The sequence below is a fragment of the Sapajus apella genome, unplaced genomic scaffold, assembly GCF_009761245.1.
Source record: "Sapajus apella isolate SASKATOON/1434 unplaced genomic scaffold, GSC_monkey_1.0 scaffold53, whole genome shotgun sequence".
NCBI lineage: Eukaryota > Metazoa > Chordata > Mammalia > Primates > Cebidae > Sapajus > Sapajus apella.
Window position 1 is genome coordinate 1195848 of NW_022436993.1, and position 18664 is coordinate 1214511.

General features: G+C 37.4%; 1 protein-coding gene across 1 annotated transcript in view; it reads left to right on the forward strand.

The window, feature by feature from the left end:
• ARMC4 (armadillo repeat containing 4) overlaps window positions 1–18664 on the forward strand; it is a 152490-nt gene that overhangs the window by 39412 nt on the left and 94414 nt on the right. The window contains exons 11-12 of the mRNA XM_032243789.1: window positions 17495–17641; window positions 18001–18210. Coding sequence (XP_032099680.1) covers window positions 17495–17641; window positions 18001–18210 — 357 coding nt within the window. The remainder of the gene's footprint in view (window positions 1–17494; window positions 17642–18000; window positions 18211–18664) is intronic.

The following is an 18664-nucleotide window of genomic DNA, read 5'->3' on the forward strand; positions in this document are numbered from 1 at the left end:
TTTTTTCAACCCATGGAATAAAATTAATATACCTGTACTACAGGATTATTATAAAGTTTTAAAAACACACTTGAAATGTATAGCATGGTTTCTGAGACATTGTGGGTGCTTATAGTGTGGATTGGTCCATTTTCAGTTCTCTCTTAAGTCAGTTAGCATATATGAGAATATTTTACATAATAATTGGCCCATGTAATGTATTCAAGTACTTGAATTTGTGGGAGGGCAAGGGAAATGGCTCACGAAAACCCAGATTAATATTTATTTCTGATGTCAGATAGCAGGTATTGATGATATTTAGGCCTTGTGTAGAGCCAACGTCTAGAAGTATTTGTGAAAAAACATTTGACTTAATTCATGTTTTCTTTCTGGTTTTCCATGTCTTTGGTCAAATCAACCAAGGGCATTTGCCAGTGGCTTTCCTTGACTTAATTACTGCGCAATGTAAACATTTATCAAAATACTGCACTGTATCCCATAAATATATACAATTATTCTTGGTCAATTAAAAATAAATAATATTTTGGCCAGGTGTGGTGACTCATGCCTGTAATCCCAGTACTTTGGGAGACCAAGGTGGGTGGATCACCTAGGGTCAGGAGTTCAAGACCTGCCTGGCCAACATGGTGAAATCTCGTCTCTGTGAAAAATACCAAAAACGTTTACCCGGGGATGGTGGTGGGTGCCTGTAATCCAGCTATGGGAGGCTGAGGCAGGATAATCGCTTGAACCCTGGAGGCGGAGGTTGAGCCAAGATCACGCCATTGCACTCCAGCCTAGGGGATAAGAGCAAAACTCTGTCTCACAATAAATAAACAAATAAACAAATAAATAATAAATAAATATTTTCATATCTCAAAAAGGGTATGAGCTTGTATGAAGCCCTAATGCTCAACTTGGAGATCCTTTTGGCAGGCCCTTAATGATTTGACCAACATCAATGCAAAATGAAAATTTTTTTTTTAGTTTGGACTGTTTGTCATGAAAGAAACCTCTAGACTATTAGAGAAGACAGTTAATATTTTGTTTTAAAATTTCATTTTTAAGCATAATACTTTATAAATATTAAATATTTTTATGTCATCTGTCAATTTTTAAAATGGTTTTTATTTGGCATTTATTTTGTGTTAATATTTTCTTATTTAGTGTTTTGTATTATGAAATTTCTATATCAAGTGCACATTGTTTTTACATGTTGTTGCGGTATATAATTATGTCACATATTCTGGCTCATAATAATAAATCATGCATTTATTATATAAGACTTTTTTTTAACAGAAAACCTCTGAAATTTTTAGCATAACTCTACCACAAAAATGTGATTCACTGTTTATTATGATAAAAATGATTCACTCTTATTACAGGCATTCATTATTATTTAAAGACATGTAAATGAAATATTAGGAAAAATACAGAATAATATAACTTTGGGAACTCATGAGAATTCCTAGGAATTTTGATTGCATATTCCTGGATCTTGAAGATTAATCTTGGGAATTTGGAAACGCTAGCATGGAGCACAGGCCAGATTCAGGCCACATGCTCCTGTGCTCCCCTTTGCCGGGAGTATTTGTGCACAAACCACATTGTTTAACACAGCAGCCCAGTCTGGCATGCACGGTGACTATGTGCAGCCTTGGAGCATTTAGGACACCCTTGCAACAGCGCCTCTGCATCTGTGCTGAACCACAGAGCCTCCTGTGATTGTCTCTCCTGGACTCTTTTTTTTTTTTTAATTGCATTTTAGGTTTTGGGGTACATGTGAAGAACATGCAAGATTGTTGCATAGGTACACACATGGCAGTGTGATTTGCTGCCTTCCTCCCCTTCACCTATATCTGGCTTTTCTCCCCATGCTATCTCTCCCCACCTCCCCAGCCCCCCGTTCCTCCCCCATTTCCCCCCAACAGACCCCAGTGTGTAGTGCTCCCCTCCCTGTGTCCATGTGATCTCATTGTTCAACACCTGCTGGACTCTTAAAAAGCATGTCATCTAAGGAGGGGGGAACTGACAGTGGAGAACTTTGCCAACACTACTCCCTCTCTTTGAGGTGGGCAGCTCTAGGCAGGCCCACTGGGGCTTAGACATGGCCCTCCCTTCCCCCCCCCCCCCCCCCTTCTCTCCCCTCCCCACTCCTCCCCTCCCCTCTCCTCTTTCTTTTTCTCTTTCCCAGGCTGATCTTGAACTCCTGGCCTTAAGCAATCTTCCCACCTTGGCTTCCCAAAGTGCTGGGATTACAGCCGTAAGCCTCTATGCCTGTCCAAGGCATAGCCTTTCAGAAGATGAGTTAAGAGAGTCCTGAGTTTTTCTCAAGAGTCCTGGTCCATTATCTTTATTTCATTAGCAAAAGGAAACATAGTCAAAATGGCAGAAACAAAAGATGGGCCAGGAAGCAGAATACCAGAGTAATTAGAAGCATGATCTTTGACGCTGGAAAGACCAGTTGAGTTGAAGTTCTGCCGCTTACTCAGTGGCCCTGGGTGAGTTGACTAACCCCTCTAAGCTTCAGTTTCCTCACTGGTGAAGATGGAAAAATAAAAGTTCTCTCATATTAGGATTATTAAGAATATTAAATGAAATATAACACATGTAAAGTGCTTAGCACAAAGTACTTAGTAACTGTTGGCAATTATAATTATTTCTATTGCTGTAGAAAACGTGTGGCATGGAGACTTAACTGACTTATACAGGTGGCCTTCAATTTTTACTTTCAGTTCTCTAGCAACCAATAAAAGGAGGGAAATAAAGTGAGTTAATACAGAAAGGGAAAGTCTCTCATCATCTTAAAATGAAAACAAACCAGTTGCCAGTGAGTATAGCTGATCCTGGTGCTAAGAGCAGAAAGAATTTTCTCCCTTAGGATTTAATGGGGGCAGGCATGGAGTGAGAGACTGAACAGCCTCAATAATACCCTCCCAGTGAACATCGCAAAGAGTGTGTCTCATAATAGCCTAATTACTGGATAACTATCTTGAGTTTTTCAACTATTTAGGATAACTCCTTGTAGCATTAGGCAAAAAAGAGATGCACTATTTCTGTCCCAGTACAGCTAAAGAAAACATTTATTGATGAAGTGCTACTTAAATTTGCACAAGTTATTCATCAATAAATCATGTGCAAATGTGATACTCTTGGCCAGACAGTAAATTGCTTGGAATTCTTATAGTTCCCACAGGTAAATTTTCTTAACATAGCCAATAAAAGGAAAAGTATATCTATAAATGATTTCAAGGTTTTTGACCCAGATAAATGTTTTATATGGAGACACAAAACAATATTAAAAGTCTATGAAATGCAAAATTGAATATCTCTAGGTAATCTCAAAATAAATACACCTGACATTTTAATTTATGAAATTATGACTTAAATGTAGATTTAAGCTAGCAGAGAAATGTTCATGTTGACCTGACTTTCTATTTACCATTTTCCAAGTAGTGTAATGTCTGTGATTGTTGGGAAAAAAAGTTTTGATGAGCTCGTTAATACCCACACAGGTCAGTGAACCATAGCTTATTCGTCTGGAGCTATGAGCTCATATCTTGGCACATATATGGAGTTTGTATTTAATTATTTGGCTGGACATATGTTAATTTCAGTCTGCAAGTTTTATATATGTATATATTCTTTTCATCAGAGTTTTTGAACACAATGTAATTTTTAAATTAATGAATGTGTCATATTTTTACTCACCAACCTTCCAGCTTCTTTTCTCCCCCCTCACTGATGGCTCTGTACCCTCATTCTAAAGGAAACAATGAACTCCCTTTTCAGCTACCTTACTGATAAGCACCTATGTTCTGCCTTCTGCCATTCTGATGGTTCAGGTTGTCTGTCTTAATACCGACTTCTTGAGTAGAGAGACCAGATTAAATTTATTGCTGTATCTTGCAGAGCATCTTGCTAATGTGTACAAGCTTACCTCCCCACCTCTGCCCCTATGGTGCAAACAGAAGAGGATGAGGTTCCTTAGTGGCAGGGCTTTGCTGTTCTTCACTCTCAGTTCCCTGAAAGCAGTTCTTCCTGCCCCCGAGCCTGCCTTTCTTTCTGCTGTTGACTTCTTTCCCACTTTTCTTGCATCCTTCTCTCTTCCTTTTCCTGCCTTTTTTCTTGTAGACATACCAGTTGATTGCTCTATTTGCTGACTTTATATGGACATTATATTCTTCCCTGGCCAGGATTGTTTAAAAATTTTGCAAGGAAAATGTCTTGCTTTTTATCACTTCCAGCGATTAAAGGAGATGGTTTGTTAATGTCTCTATGCTCTATACTAATTCTATGAGTCTCTCTAAAGCTTGAGCGAAATCGTGCTCATTTCTAAATAAGGTATGTGGAGATCCCCTTTGTAAAATAGGAGAAGGGATGTAGGATATTTCCTTTGTTTGGAAATGTGGAAGTAAATATTAGTTACAAGTACTATATGCTATAAATTCATACAAATGAGGATTCTTCAGTAGAGAGGGGTAAAATGTTGAAAGGTAACAATTATAAGTAGATTTGCATTTTATACACATTGTAATGAAAAAGGATTTCTGGATCCAAGGTCAAAAACATGTTGAAATCCATTTCAATGTGGATTGAAGGTGGAGTGGTTATGGTACTTAATACTATAGGATCAAATTGAAAAGAACAAATTGAAAAGACTAGAATAGTGCTAAGAACATGGTTGGTTGGTCAGCTTTTTGGTAGTTTAGAGACATGTCAGAGGCTGGGCATAGAATTTTGATTTATCTCCCTTGAAGATATTTCCTAGAGCTGTCACTAGAGGATAAGATGCCCGTATTATCCAGGTACAGCTCTAGGCTCCACAAGGGTTATATTGGTAAGCACAGTTGGACATCTGCCCATACTGTGAGTTGCTTCATCCAGCTGGTCTTATTCCTGACTACTTGTTGCAATGATGGAGCCCTCTAGGCACATTCCCAGGGCCTATTCTCCATGGGTACCTCCTCCCTGTGGGATGCCATCTTCTGTACCTGGGATTTTGATCAGAGTCCAGGTGGGAGAATGGGGAAAAGGACGATGAAAGCATTGATTTGGAAAGATGAATCCAGCAGCAGGTGATGTGCCATGTGAATCTGATGGGAAGGGATGAGAAGACAGTGACAGTGGGGTTACATGGGTAGAAAGGATAGGCATTACCACACATTCATCCTCTCCCCGACCCACAATGGTTTGGTGAGGGGTAGGCTAATGTGTTCATTCTACATCATCAAATTCCTAAAACATTAGTGTTGATTTCACCTTTCATATGAGCCAGATTGCTTGCCATGTTTCTGCTCTGTAACTACAAATTGAGAATTTTCAGGCCATGAAAAGTGAAGATGCCTGGTGGATCTCAGCTCAGCAGTGGCCAATACTCTGTTCCAGAGTGACATCTAAAAGACATTCACATCAGAAATGCCACTGGGCTGCCAGCTTCAGAAGGGACCCCCAGAGTCTTTTCCTTGGCATATTTTGGATTTCTTCTCTGGAGGGGGATTCTTAGCAAGGACATTTTTCAGACCTGAAAAGCTTTGTTAAGGACTCCATTTGTGGGGCTCCGTTCCTTAATGATCTTACATAAACTGATACACACACACACATACACACGCACACACCCCTTGATTGTTTAAAGAGTTCTTTTGAGTGGTAATTGGAAGTTGTATGAGTTTTTGTTGTAGGAATTTGATGTACTTTGCAATCAATTACAGTTAATTAAATTCCTTTCCCATTACTTGAGTTTTGGGTATTGAGTGGCAGGTAGTTTGATCCTTGTTTCATTGGTGGAAAAGCTGAGAAATTCTTTGCTCCAGGCCACACAGAAGGCTGGGACCAAGTCCAGGCTTCTATCTTTATTGCCCATTGCCTGGTTGTTCTGTTCCACTGTCAAGAAATTCAGGACCCAGGAGGCCTGCAGAGCTAGCTGTTGTACCGTCCTATCTTTTCTCTTGTTTGGATTTGTTTATTTGAGTAAGAGAGTCAACAGGGAGCCCTTTGTATAAAGAAACTCAGTATTCACGTTTGGAAGGCCATATTAGACTGTGCTCTTTTGCTAAGTTTTTACTTATAAAAATGGAAACTGTTGTTGATGGCACAGTTATTCTTGTTAAAAAGAGTCTTTCAAAAATGGAAAACAATAGTCACTGTTTATCCACTCGAATCAACTCCAGTAGTTAGAAAGGAAAATGAGTACCATGTTCTTGAGAAACTTTCTTTAAGTCAATGCATGTGTTACTACATTGGTGCGGGTTGACTTTCTTAAAAAAGTCAGTGACAAACAATAGCAGAACTTTTGTGACGATTTTTTTTTAAATTGCCAGTTTGAAATCTTAAGATATTTCAATTCTATCAGCTAAAAAATGTCTACTTATAATCTGCATTCATGTTTCCCTAAATATTGTAGTGTAAGAAATGAATGTACTTTATTTGGATTACTGGTAATGTATGTTACTTGTATGCTTATATTGCCCACAAAAGAAGAATTTGTCTTATTTTATTTTTGTTATAAGGGAGATTGTGGAAGAAATGGAGAAGCTCATCTCCATCGTTCCCAAAGGGAAATCTATATTTAAGTTTTTGAGCTTTAAGCTCTCCTTGTCTCTTGGTTGTCATAAATAAATATTTGTGGAGAAAAAGCAGAGTAAAGACAATTAGATCAGTATGATAATAAAACGCTACTGACTTACAACAGTTTTTATGATTGCTAGCTAGCACTAAGCTACCACATCAACTTAATAACTGAAGAATGACAATATGAAAAATCTCAGGGGAGTTCCATTACGCTTAGGGGAGTTCCCTTAAGCTTTAAGTGATTCATTCATTCACTCATGTGTTTATTCATGAATGTGTGTTATGAGCCAGCACAGCTAGGGCGTAATATGATACACATACTCATCTAGTTATTTATATGATTTTTTTGTTGGAATGAACTGTGATATCTAAGGCAGTTTTATGTAGTAGATCTTTTTAGGAGAATTTCTTGCCCCATATATTTGCAGCAACACTTATTTTTGTTCCTTAAAATATGCTTTTCCCCTAAAATTAATTTAAGAAAGCTAAGTACCTATTGGAGAAGAGTAATGGTACTGGCTAGTTCCCAGTTTATATAATGTGCTAGGCTGCTTTGCTTTCTGTTTTAAAAACACACACTCATGTCCCGTTACAGAGTCTGGATGCTGAAGAATTTCTAAACGTATGGGTTAAGGCATGAATAAGAGGCGTCAGATTTGGTATAAATGATTTTTCATTTTACGTCTCTCTATAAATCTATTGTTATCATTATCTAAAATTGCATATTTGCAGGAAACATGTTAAACTCCATGACCCTTTTTGGTAAATTGGCCTTGAGATTTCTGTTGGAGGGCTGTGGTCCTTCCCAGCCCTTGCTCACTGGGTGTGTATGGCCGTCTGGTTGTGGCTGCTGATGTTTCTGTGACATAGAGCATAGCAGAAGCACGTGTTATTCTTCTCCTATTTCCCTTACTCCCTTCTGTGTTTACAATCTTTAAATATTGTACAAATAGTACACTCATATATGCTTAATGTGAAACTTCAAGCCATGCAAAGTAGAAGCCCCCTTCCAATATTTCTCTGTTTATATACATATATTTATGTAGTTTATTCACATAAATGAAATCTTATTTCTTAGTCTACATTTGGATTTTTATATTTAATATGCTGTCTTGGTGATCTTTCATATCTACCGCACTCCTTTTAATTACTATATAGTATTTCATTAAAGGTGTATATCAATAATGTATTTAACAGCTGCCTTATTGATAACATTTAAGTGGCCTCTCAATTCAGTTTTTGTTACTACAAACAATACTGCAGCTAATATTTTTTACATATTCTTTAGATATGTACATTATTTCTATAGAATGGGTTCTTTGAAATAAAATTACGTGGGTCAAAGAGAATGCACATTTACATTTTGATAGCACTAATAGGGAGTTCTATATACATGCCAATATATTTATAAGATTTTTGATAGGAATGAACCATGATAGCTAAGGCATTTTATTTAATTGTTCAATGGGTATAAAATTTTATTTATGAAAGATGAATAAGCTCTAGATATCTGCTGTACAACATAGTACCTATAGTTAACAATATATGTCGTGCACTTAAAACATTTAAGAAGTAGATTTCATATTAAGTGTTCTCACCACAAGAAAGGCAGAGATGAAGGAAATTTTTTCAGGTGATGGATATATTTATTACTTTCATTGTGGTAATGATTTCACAGTTATATGCATATATCCAAACTCATCAAATTGTATACATTAAAGATGTGCAGTTTTTTACTATCAATTAATATCTCAATAAAGCTATTTAAAACAAAGAGAAAAATAATATATGCACATCAAAATTTGAGAAGCCTTTCATTAAAAGATTTTAAAGAGAAATAATGAAGAGTAATAAACAAAACAAACCTGGTTTACGTAAAAAAAAGTTTCATAGCTCTTTACAGAAAACAAACATCAATTTACACTCCACTGGTAACATACGAATGGTTTTCAATCTTGGACCCTCAACCTCAGAGTGAAATTAGCCAAGGCTGTTAAACAAAGCAGCAAATAAACAAAAGACCCTGGTGCCCAGGTACCGTTTTTTGGAAGTTTTGATTGAATTAGTCCAATCTGAAATCTAGGCTTGATAGACTTTTAAATCTCCCCATGGTATTACAATTGTTCACCAAATGTGTTCCAACACATGGACACAGGGAGGGGAACAACACACACTGGGGCCTGTCGGGGGAGATGGGCAAGGGGACAGGGGAGCATTAAGACAAACAGTCTAATGTTTGTGAGGGTCGAAACCTAGGTGATGGGTTAATAGGTGCAGCAAACCACATGGCACACATTTACCTATGTAACAAACCTGCACATTCTGCATATGTATCCTGGAACTTAAAGTAAAAAAAAAAAAATTAAAAAAAAAAGGTTGTTAATCTAGGATTTAAATCCATTGTTTTAAGTTCTCATTGATGTGCAGTCTTTTCGTTATTTTTTATTTTGGCCAATTCTCATAGGGGCAAAATGTATCTAGTCTAAATTTTCATATTTCTGATTACTAGTGAGGTTGACAATTTTTTATATGTCAAATAGCCATTTTTTGGATCTTTTGCATACTTTTTCTGTGTGGTTGTTTGTCTTTTTAATTTTTGATGATGCAAATTAAACCTTTGTCTATTATACTAATTGCAGATACTTATTTTCTCTTAGCATGTCAGATGTCTTTTTTTTTTTTGAGATGGAATCTCGCTCTGTTGCCCAGGCTGGAGTGCAGTGGCAAGATCTTGGCTCACTGCAACCTCTGCCTCCCTGGTTCAAGCAATCCTCCTGTCTGAGCCTCCCGAGCAGCTGTGACTACAGGAACGTGCCACCACACCTGGCTTATTTTTGTATTTTTAGTAGAGACGGAATTTCACCATATTGGTCAGGCTGTTCTCAAACTCCTGACCTCAGGTGATCCACCTGCCTTGGCCTCTGAAAGTACTGACATTACAGGTGTGAGCCACCACACCCAGCTGGGTGTCTTTTTATCTACTCCTTTGTACATTAATAAATATTTACTATTTCTTCATGGCTTATAGGTTTTGTTTCTTAGGAACTAGGAGTGCAGTTTTTATATCAATTATACCTCAATAAAGCTGTTTAAAACAAAGAGAAAAATAATATATGCTTTTCTAATATAGGCTGGGCTTTTCTGAAGTCATTCCAAGAGGACAAAAATACTTTCCAGTTCCCTCTGTTAGTTTTATAGCTTTTTAAAAAAATTTTTAAAGTTCAAATTCTTAATCCTTCTGGAATTCACTTTATGTATAATGTAAAGTAAGGATCTAACTTCCCTTATTTTTCTCTAGAGGGACAGTCAATTGCATCAATACAGACTATTGGCCTATCTGCTATTTCCTGCAAAGATCTGGGATGCCACCTTCATAAAATTCTGCCATCTCACATGTGAGAGTTTGTTTCTGGATTTTTCTCTTTGTATTAACTTATTTGGATGTTCCCATGCCAATTCCATGCTGTTTTAATTACCATAGCTTTGATATATTTTGATATTTGGTAGACCAGATAGGTGCCTTAACATTTTTACAACATATTTTTTGGATTTTTCATTCTGGATCATCTTTAGAATAAATTGAAAATCAAGGTAACAAAACCCTAAAATTCTGTTGACATTTTGGTTGGTTTATATGAGTTTATAAATTATTTTTTGATAAACTACAATTTTAATAATGTTGAATTAAAGCTGGCCATGGTGGCTCACGCCTGTAATCCCAGCACTTTGAGAGGCTGAGGTGGGGGGGATCACCTGAAATAAGGAGTTTGAGACCAGCCTGACCAACATGGAGAAACTCCGTCTCTACTAAAAATACAAAAAAATAGCCGGGCATGGTGGCACATGCCTGTAGTCCTAGCTACTCGGGAGGCTGAGGCAGGAGAATCACTTAAATCTGGGAGGCGGAGGTTGCAGTGAACCAAGATCGTGCCATCGCATTCCAGTCTGGGCAACAAGAGCAAAACTCCGTCTCAAAAAAATAAATACAATAAAATAAATAAATAAATAAAATTGAATTGTCCTGCTCAGGCCATTTAGTCTTTTACGTACGTTAGTAATAGTAGCTTTTTTTCATGTGTATCCAAAATATTTTCTATGAAACTTAGTCATAGGTATTTTTCTTATTATGTTGCTAATACTGACATGGGAACTTTTTAAAATTAAATATTTTGATTTGTTATTGTTAGTGCATAAATATTTACTCACTTTAAAATTCTGCTCTTGTATCCAGCCACTTTATTGAACTTTTAAAAATTAATTATAATTATTCAGCTCATGCTTAGTCTTTTTAGCAAAATAATTATATTTGCTATAAATTTTTCCTCATAGCAATGACTAGAACATTCCAATAATTTTAAATTCCTCTAAATGTTTCATGGCAAATTTAAAAGAATGTATATGGGTCAGGCCTGGTGGTGCATGCCTCTAGTACTAGCTATTTGGGAGGCTGAGGCAGGAGGATCTCTTGAGTCTGGGAGATGGAGGTTGCAGTGAGCTGAGATCACATCATTGCACTCCAGCCTGGGCAACAGAGCAAGAGCCTGTCTCAAAATAAATAAATAAATACAATTAAAATAATGTATATACCATCCTTGCGTGGTTCCTTACCCATTCCTAATAAAACATTCTCAGCAAGCTTATAAAACAGCAACCTGAAGTCTAATTTATTTAAGAATATATGTATATTTTTCTTTGGGAAACAGTATTTTCTTTTCCTCCTCTGGGTTCTGTTCAGTCTTAGGTTTATGCGTGCTAAGTCATCATTATAAAATAGACTTGCAAATAAACAGAAGGAACGCGATGTCCTTTTCTGTGTTGACTCACATGGTTATATACCACTCACTGTGGGTACCCACCTGGTACCATTTCTGATCCTGGGAGAGGAAGAGTATCTCTAAGCCAACCTTCATGTTGGGCACCAGGTCCTCTGTGATCATTAATGAGCAGTTACTGGCAGGGATTTGCTTTTCTTGCTCTCTGAGTGGCATGTTTGAAGGAAAAAATGCTGAGAATGTTTGAAGCCAGCTGCATGACCATGTGATAATTGTGCCACTTCTTCAAGTCTCACCAGCTGCCTTCTGATTGCAGATGGAGAAGCCATGTGAGGTAGGGACAGGACAAGAGGCCCCTGGTCCTGATTATTCCCTGCCTGCCTTCCGATCTCACTGTGATCATGTGGAGCTCTAACAATAACTTCAAACGGTGTCCTTGCAAGCATGTTGCCCAACAGAGTTGGAGTTTCATCTATGCTTAGAGCGTTCTTTTTTGAACAAAGTTGATAAACACCTTTCAAAAGTTTCTTTATGGTTCATGATGAGTCACCTCTACCTCCTACTCCAATTCACCTTCTGTTCTCTGGATCCCTGCAGTAACCTGACTGGTGTCCATGCATCCATCCCCACTTGCCCCCTCCAGCCAGCGCCCTCTGCAGCCTCTTTTACAAATGGCATCATTGTAAATTACATTGGCCAATCTTAAAATAAAGATGAAGATTCTCAGCCCAGACTCTGGGCCCAGCAGCCCAGCTGGTTTTCAGCTCATCTTGCACCATGCTTCTACCGCGGGCTCGCGGGCTCTGGCCTTCTTTAGGTGATAAACATGCCATGCTCTATTCCCCTGGGTTTTTGCATATACGGTTTGCTCTGACAGGTGGACATTTCATCACATCCCCTCCTTCTTTGCCTGGGAAATCACCTATTTTCTGCCCAGATCTCAACTCAGATGTTCTTTCCCAATGGGTGACGCTCCAAGTTAGGTCAGAGTTCCCTGTGATGTGCTTCCACAGCTCCATACCCTGTCCTGCTTAGCACTTCTCAGCTTCATAGTTTCTGTTTATTTGGGTGAGCTTAATAAAGTTAAAAACTTTCTCCTCCACTACACTATAAGCTCCATGAAGGCAAGCATAGTGTCTGTTTTTGTACACTGGAATGTCTCTAGTGCTGACCATCCAGCATGGCAACACATTTGTTGAATGAAATAACAAAATAAAAGTGTTTTGAGGCAGCCCACTCCCTGTTTTACTCTTGAATACATGGCTCATTTCCACATAGCAAATGTTTGTTTCTTCCTTATCAACGGTAAGGGAGGGACATTGCTCTATGTACCAGATGGGATAATACTTGCTTATTTCAAAGATTTTATTTGAAGTGATTTTTAAAAATCACCACCGTTTAGGAAAATATCTTTAATTCATCTTGTCTTTCAAAAAGAAATCTTAACAATAGTGAGAGAGAGCCACTGTCACTTAATCTCTGCATGTTTAAAACCTAATGGTGACAGTGAACCAATGTCTCCTGATCATTGGAAGGAATGCCAATTGCAAAAAAAAAAAAAAAAAAAAAAAAAAAATCCAAAGACCAACAGAGCCTGGAGATGTTTGAAAAGAAACAGGGGCAGGCAGACAACTAGCAAAAGAATTGCATTAATTTAAGAAGCGAAAAAGCTTATTGGAAGCATTTTTCAAAGCCCTTCAGAAGCTAGTAAAATCATATTTTAGTGTATTTTCTCTAGCTCTTAAAACTTCACAAATGCAAATGCATGATAAAATGTGAAAATACGTATTGGTAACTAATTATATTCTCAGGGGAGATTTAGTTGACAAAGGAGTGTATTTGCACGTTTTCTTCTCAGTTCGATGTTTATGGCATCTGGACAAAGTGGAACGAACATTCAAAAATCCTTTGACATAGCTGGTATTTAAAGAATAGCAATTGGCTAACTTTTGTGGCTCTGTATGTTGAATATTTTGGCTCCTGTCCTCTGGTATTCATTCTGAAAGATTTATAATCCTTTTGGGAGTGTGGTCAGTGACAAGAGTAGAACTAAATCCTGAAATGTGGAAAAACTAACTTTCCCTAATATAAAACTGTTCTAAAAAAAAATCCCTCAAGCCTATGAATATGTTTCCAGATTTTCAGAAAAAAAGCTGATGATTTACAGAATTTTTTTTTTCTATAAGTATCTAAATTCTTGATGATAACTGTAAATTGTCAGTCTTTTGCATTATAAATTAGCCTAGAGGTAATTCAGAAAAATATAAACTCTTACCTTTGGGACATCTGCTGCAATTAAATGGCCTTTAAGAATTTATGTCATTGGTTATAGTGTAAATAATGAAATAAAGCCCAAAAGATGGGGAAATCGTCTAGAAGAGAAAAATTAAGACAACTTGAAATAGGAAACAAAGATTACGCTGAGTGTATAAGCCCAAAAATTGCTACCAAAGCAAATATTATAATGCAAGAATAGCAGTCAAGAAAGTCCTCAGCATGCACAATTAAGAATGTCAGGATGGCACATTCTTCTTCACAGAGTGGATCTGGGGTGGGAGGAGGCTCTTGGCTTAACCGAGGCATGACACACTGTGCCATGTCTTCTTGCACTTTCTAGTCATGCTTAAGTCTGAAGCCTCCGCCTAAAGAACTCTCTCTAGCTGAAGCACTTGGTTTGGATTTCCAAACTCTTAATATAGGAACATTGCTCTGCTCCATCAGACACTTCTGGGGAGGATTCTGGCTCCTTTTAACCTTTAAATTCAGAAAAAAAGGAGTTTTATTCAAATGAATTGTTTTTCTTATTTTCTTTGTTCTTTCTTTTTGTGCATGATTTAATTTCCTTTAATTATAGTTAGCATTTAGAGTCTCCTTTATTATTATTATTTTTTTTAATTTGTTTCCAGAGACAGGGTCTCACTCTGTTGCCCAGCCTGGAGCGCAGTGGTGTGATCAAAGCTCACTTCAGCAGCCAACTCCTAGGCTTAAGCAATCCTTCTACCTCAGCCTTCCAAGTAGCTGGGATTACAGGTGCATGCCTGTACACTCATACTAGATTCTTCTTTATGGCTTATAAAATATCTGCCTTTTGTTTTTCTAAAGAGGAAACAGAAGTATTGGCTTATGGGAGTCTTGTGCACCCAAATATGGGAGTTTATGAATGTGACATAGAGAGGAATTTTAAATTTCATATTTCAAAACCAATGTATGAAAATTGGTGATATTGGTGGTGGTGACTTTTCTCCTTGACAGGAAGTAGAAAAGACACTAAAAGCTGTAAGTACATGACTTATTTTATGTGTTAATAGTAAAACTCTAGTCATTCTAAATTGTGAATGTAGAGACAGCCTGGTGCATCTATTGGGAGCATTCATATGGAAAATGAAAATTGTCAGTGACATCTTCACGGGATAGTTGTTGAGAACATTTCTAGAAGCATAGAAGGAATTTTCTTAAAAGGAGTAAGAAAAAAGGCTGACATCTCAACCTTTCTGTTTTCACTTTGGATCCTCTGGTGATCCCATTTCGGATTCTTATTCTAAAAGTCTTGTGTTGAATTCACAAGAGGATCTGCATATGTGTACATGTGTGATATGAAGGAAGAGGGGTGTGGGCAGCTTGTATGTAATTTCCATTTTCTGTGTTAACCTTATTATATATAAGACATGGGCATAAAGAGATGAAGATAAATTGGTTAAGAGGTACAACAATACAGTGAGATAGTACAACTAAGTGTAAGTTCCCTACTATAGTAAAGAAATTATAGTTAAGAATAATTTATTGTATATTTCAAAATAGCTAGGAGGGGGGAATTGTAAAGTTCCCACCACAAAGAAAAGTGTGTGAGGCGATAAATATCTCAATTATCCTGATTTACTCTCCACACATTTTATACATACATAGGATTATTACGTGTAGTCTCAAAATACATACAACTGTTATATATAAATTAAAAATATTTTAAAAAATAACCTATTGTATTGAATTCACAAGAAGATTTGTGTATGCACAAGCTTGCGCTAGGGAAGAGGGAGTTTGGCAGCTGGTGTGTAATTTCCATGGTCTGTGCTAAGCCTATTATAATATTATGTATTTTATATATAGAAATATACTTTTTTTCTCTTTTTTTATTATACTTTAAGTTCTGGGGTACATGTGCAGAATGTGCAGGTTTGTTATGTAGGTATACACGTGCCATGGTGATTTACTGCATCCATCACCCTGTTATCTATGTTAGGTATTTCTCCTAATGCTATCACTTCTCTATCCCCCAACCCCCTGCTATCCCTCCCTTACCTTACCCCTCCACCCCCCAACAGGTCCCAGTGCGTGATGTTCCTCCCCTCCTCGTGTCCATGTGTTCTCATTGTTCAACACCCACTTATAAGTGAGAACATGTGTTTGGTTTTCTGTTCTTGTGTCAGTTTGCTGAGAATGATGGTTTCCAGCTTTCTCCATGTCCCTGCAAAGGACATGAACTCATCCGTTTTTATGGCTGCATAGTATTCCATGGTGTGTGTGTGTGTGTGTATGTATATATATATATAAATATATATATGCCGCATTTTCTTTATCCAGTCTATCATTGATGGGCATTTGGGTTGGTTCCAAGTCTTTGCTATTGTAAACAGTGCCACAATAAACATACATATGCATATGTCTTTATAATATAATGATTTATAATGCTTTGAGTATATACCCAGTAATGGGATTGCTGGGTCAAATGGAATTTCTATTTCTAGATCCTTAAGGAACCGCCATACTGTCTTCCACAATGGTTGAACTAATTTACACTCCCGCCAACAGTGTAAAAGTGTTCCTGTTTCTCCACATCCTCCCCAGCATCTGTTGTGTCCTGATTTTTTAATGATCGCTATTCTAACTGGCGTGAGATGGCATCTCGATGTTACATTTTTGTATTTATATTTATTATGTACAATGTATTTAAAATGTTAAATTTATATATAAACATAATGTATATTTTATGTATTTAAATATATATTTTAAAATTATAAAATAGATAATGTATAAATTTATAAAATAGATGTTTACCTTATTTACTATGTATATATAATCTATTTATATACATAATTATATATATATACAGATAAATAATGGCAGTATATTATAATGCTTAATAAATGGAAATAAACATAATTTGAAGGTGTATTCCCTTAAAACATCATTACTATGTTTTGAAGCAGGAATCAAAGGCTTGTCTATTGCCAACACCTTTTGCAAAAATGAACAGCAATCTTGCTTTTGTGTGTGATGAGCTGCTTCAATGCTGATGTCAGAACTCCTGTTTATCAGCCAGCTGAGTAGCAGTAGCAATACTATGTACTACTCCTTAGAAGATTTTCAAAGCAGAAATGACCAGTGGACATTGTCTAAGAATTCCTGCAGAGAATTCTGATTTTAATCTCCTGGCAGATTTGGTTCACTGGTCAATCATTTTGTTTTATTTTTAATCTTTCAGATTTTTTTCTTTTTTTGAATCCTGAAGAAGCATCTCACCAGTACTCTTTACATATAGTGATTCACTAAGAAGACATTGGCTTGCAGGACTCTCTGTGTTGGGCCAGGATTTTGCTCACCACATTGATGCTTTCACTCTTCTTTGTCCTGCCCATCCCATTGATTTCCAGGTCCTATTGGATTGCTTCTCTTTTCCCAACTCCATGTCCCTCACACCACCTACTCTAGGTTCCAGTATGGATTACAGTGCCGCTTCCTGCATGGTTTCCTTTTCTCTGGGTTCTCCCTATTCCAGGGTGTTCTATGCACATCTGTAGGAATAATTTTCAGACGTGCTTTGCATCATGCAATACACTGTTCAAGAACTGGGGGGACCATCTCTTAGCTCCATGTATGTCTTCCGTTCCTCAGTCAGCCTCTCAAGGCTGGCCCCATGCCTCTCTTTAATAGATGAATACTGCCTGATGTTATGGCTGTTTAAAGGAGACAGCCCACTTTTAATGTTGACTCTTAATTGGAACAATGTTTTACGATGCTCTGTACAGCTTTTCCGTGTTTTAACTCTACCAGATCCATTTAACAAATTCTAGCCCACTCAGAGACATGTTTCCTAGTTCATGGATTCATAACTATTTAGTGCATTTCTATGGGAACATGGTCTTACTTAACCTTTCTCTGACATTGCATCTTTATAGGGAGGAAATCAGACAGCTACAGTGATTGCGTTGTGTTCAATGAGGGATTTCAACTTAGCTCAAGAAACCTGCCAGTTGGCCATCAGAGATGTTGGAGGCCTGGAAGTGCTGATAAATTTGCTTGAAACTGATGAAGTCAAATGTAAAGTGAGTGGCTCTGTCACAATGGATGTGGAGTCTTGTTCCCACCTTCCTGGGGCTCTTTGCTGCCTGGTTCTTGTCTTTATCTGCTATTATTGCTGATGACCTGCTAATTCTGTTTGCTGCACTTTCTCCTTTCTCTGCTTTTCTTCTTTCGCTCTTCTCCATTTGTCCCTCATGCTTCCTGAATGAGGATTGTTTATATAAATGAAAAAGAATATGCAGGATGTGTGTAACCTCTGGGAATGGAAACTATTTCTTAAAAAACTTAACTGGGGAAGGATTTTAGGTAGACTCAGAATTTTTAAAAACATAGCACGGGTTACAAATTCACCACTCATCTTTTTTCTTTTTTTCTCACGCAGATTGGTTCATTAAAAATACTGAAGGAAATCAGTCATAATCCGCAAATCAGACGTAATATTGTTGACCTTGGGGGCTTACCAATTATGGTGAATATACTTGATTCTCCACACAAGAGTCTGAAGTGTTTGGCAGCTGAGACCATCGCGAATGTCGCCAAGTTTAAAAGAGCACGGCGGGTGGTGAGGCAGTACGGGGGGATCACCAAACTGGTGAGTAGCCCTGACATCATCATCGCCATCGAGCGCCAGCCGCACTGCACACAGCTCCTTGCTGTCCTTCCTGACCACGCTGGACATTCCATAGCCATGAGAGCGTGTCCCAGGAGCCTTCTATCTGTATCACTTGTCCTTAAGAATTATTTTTGCATGTTTATATTACTGAGTGTCCAAAATAAAAACATGTTCAAACTCATTTTTCAAAGAAATAGAAAATGTTTAAAGGAGATGTAACGGTCACCACCTATGGTACATTGGCAGGGATGCATTCATGTATAGATTCATGCATAGATGTAAGAGATGGCGAGACCTGCTGCTCGGTGGAAAGCTGAAAACTTTAAAACATCAAAAGCTTTACAACTTGAAAAGCTGTTGACATCTATGATGCCATTGTTTTTTTTGTTTTCGTTTTTTTTTTTTTTTTTTTTTTTTTTTTTTTTTTTTTTTT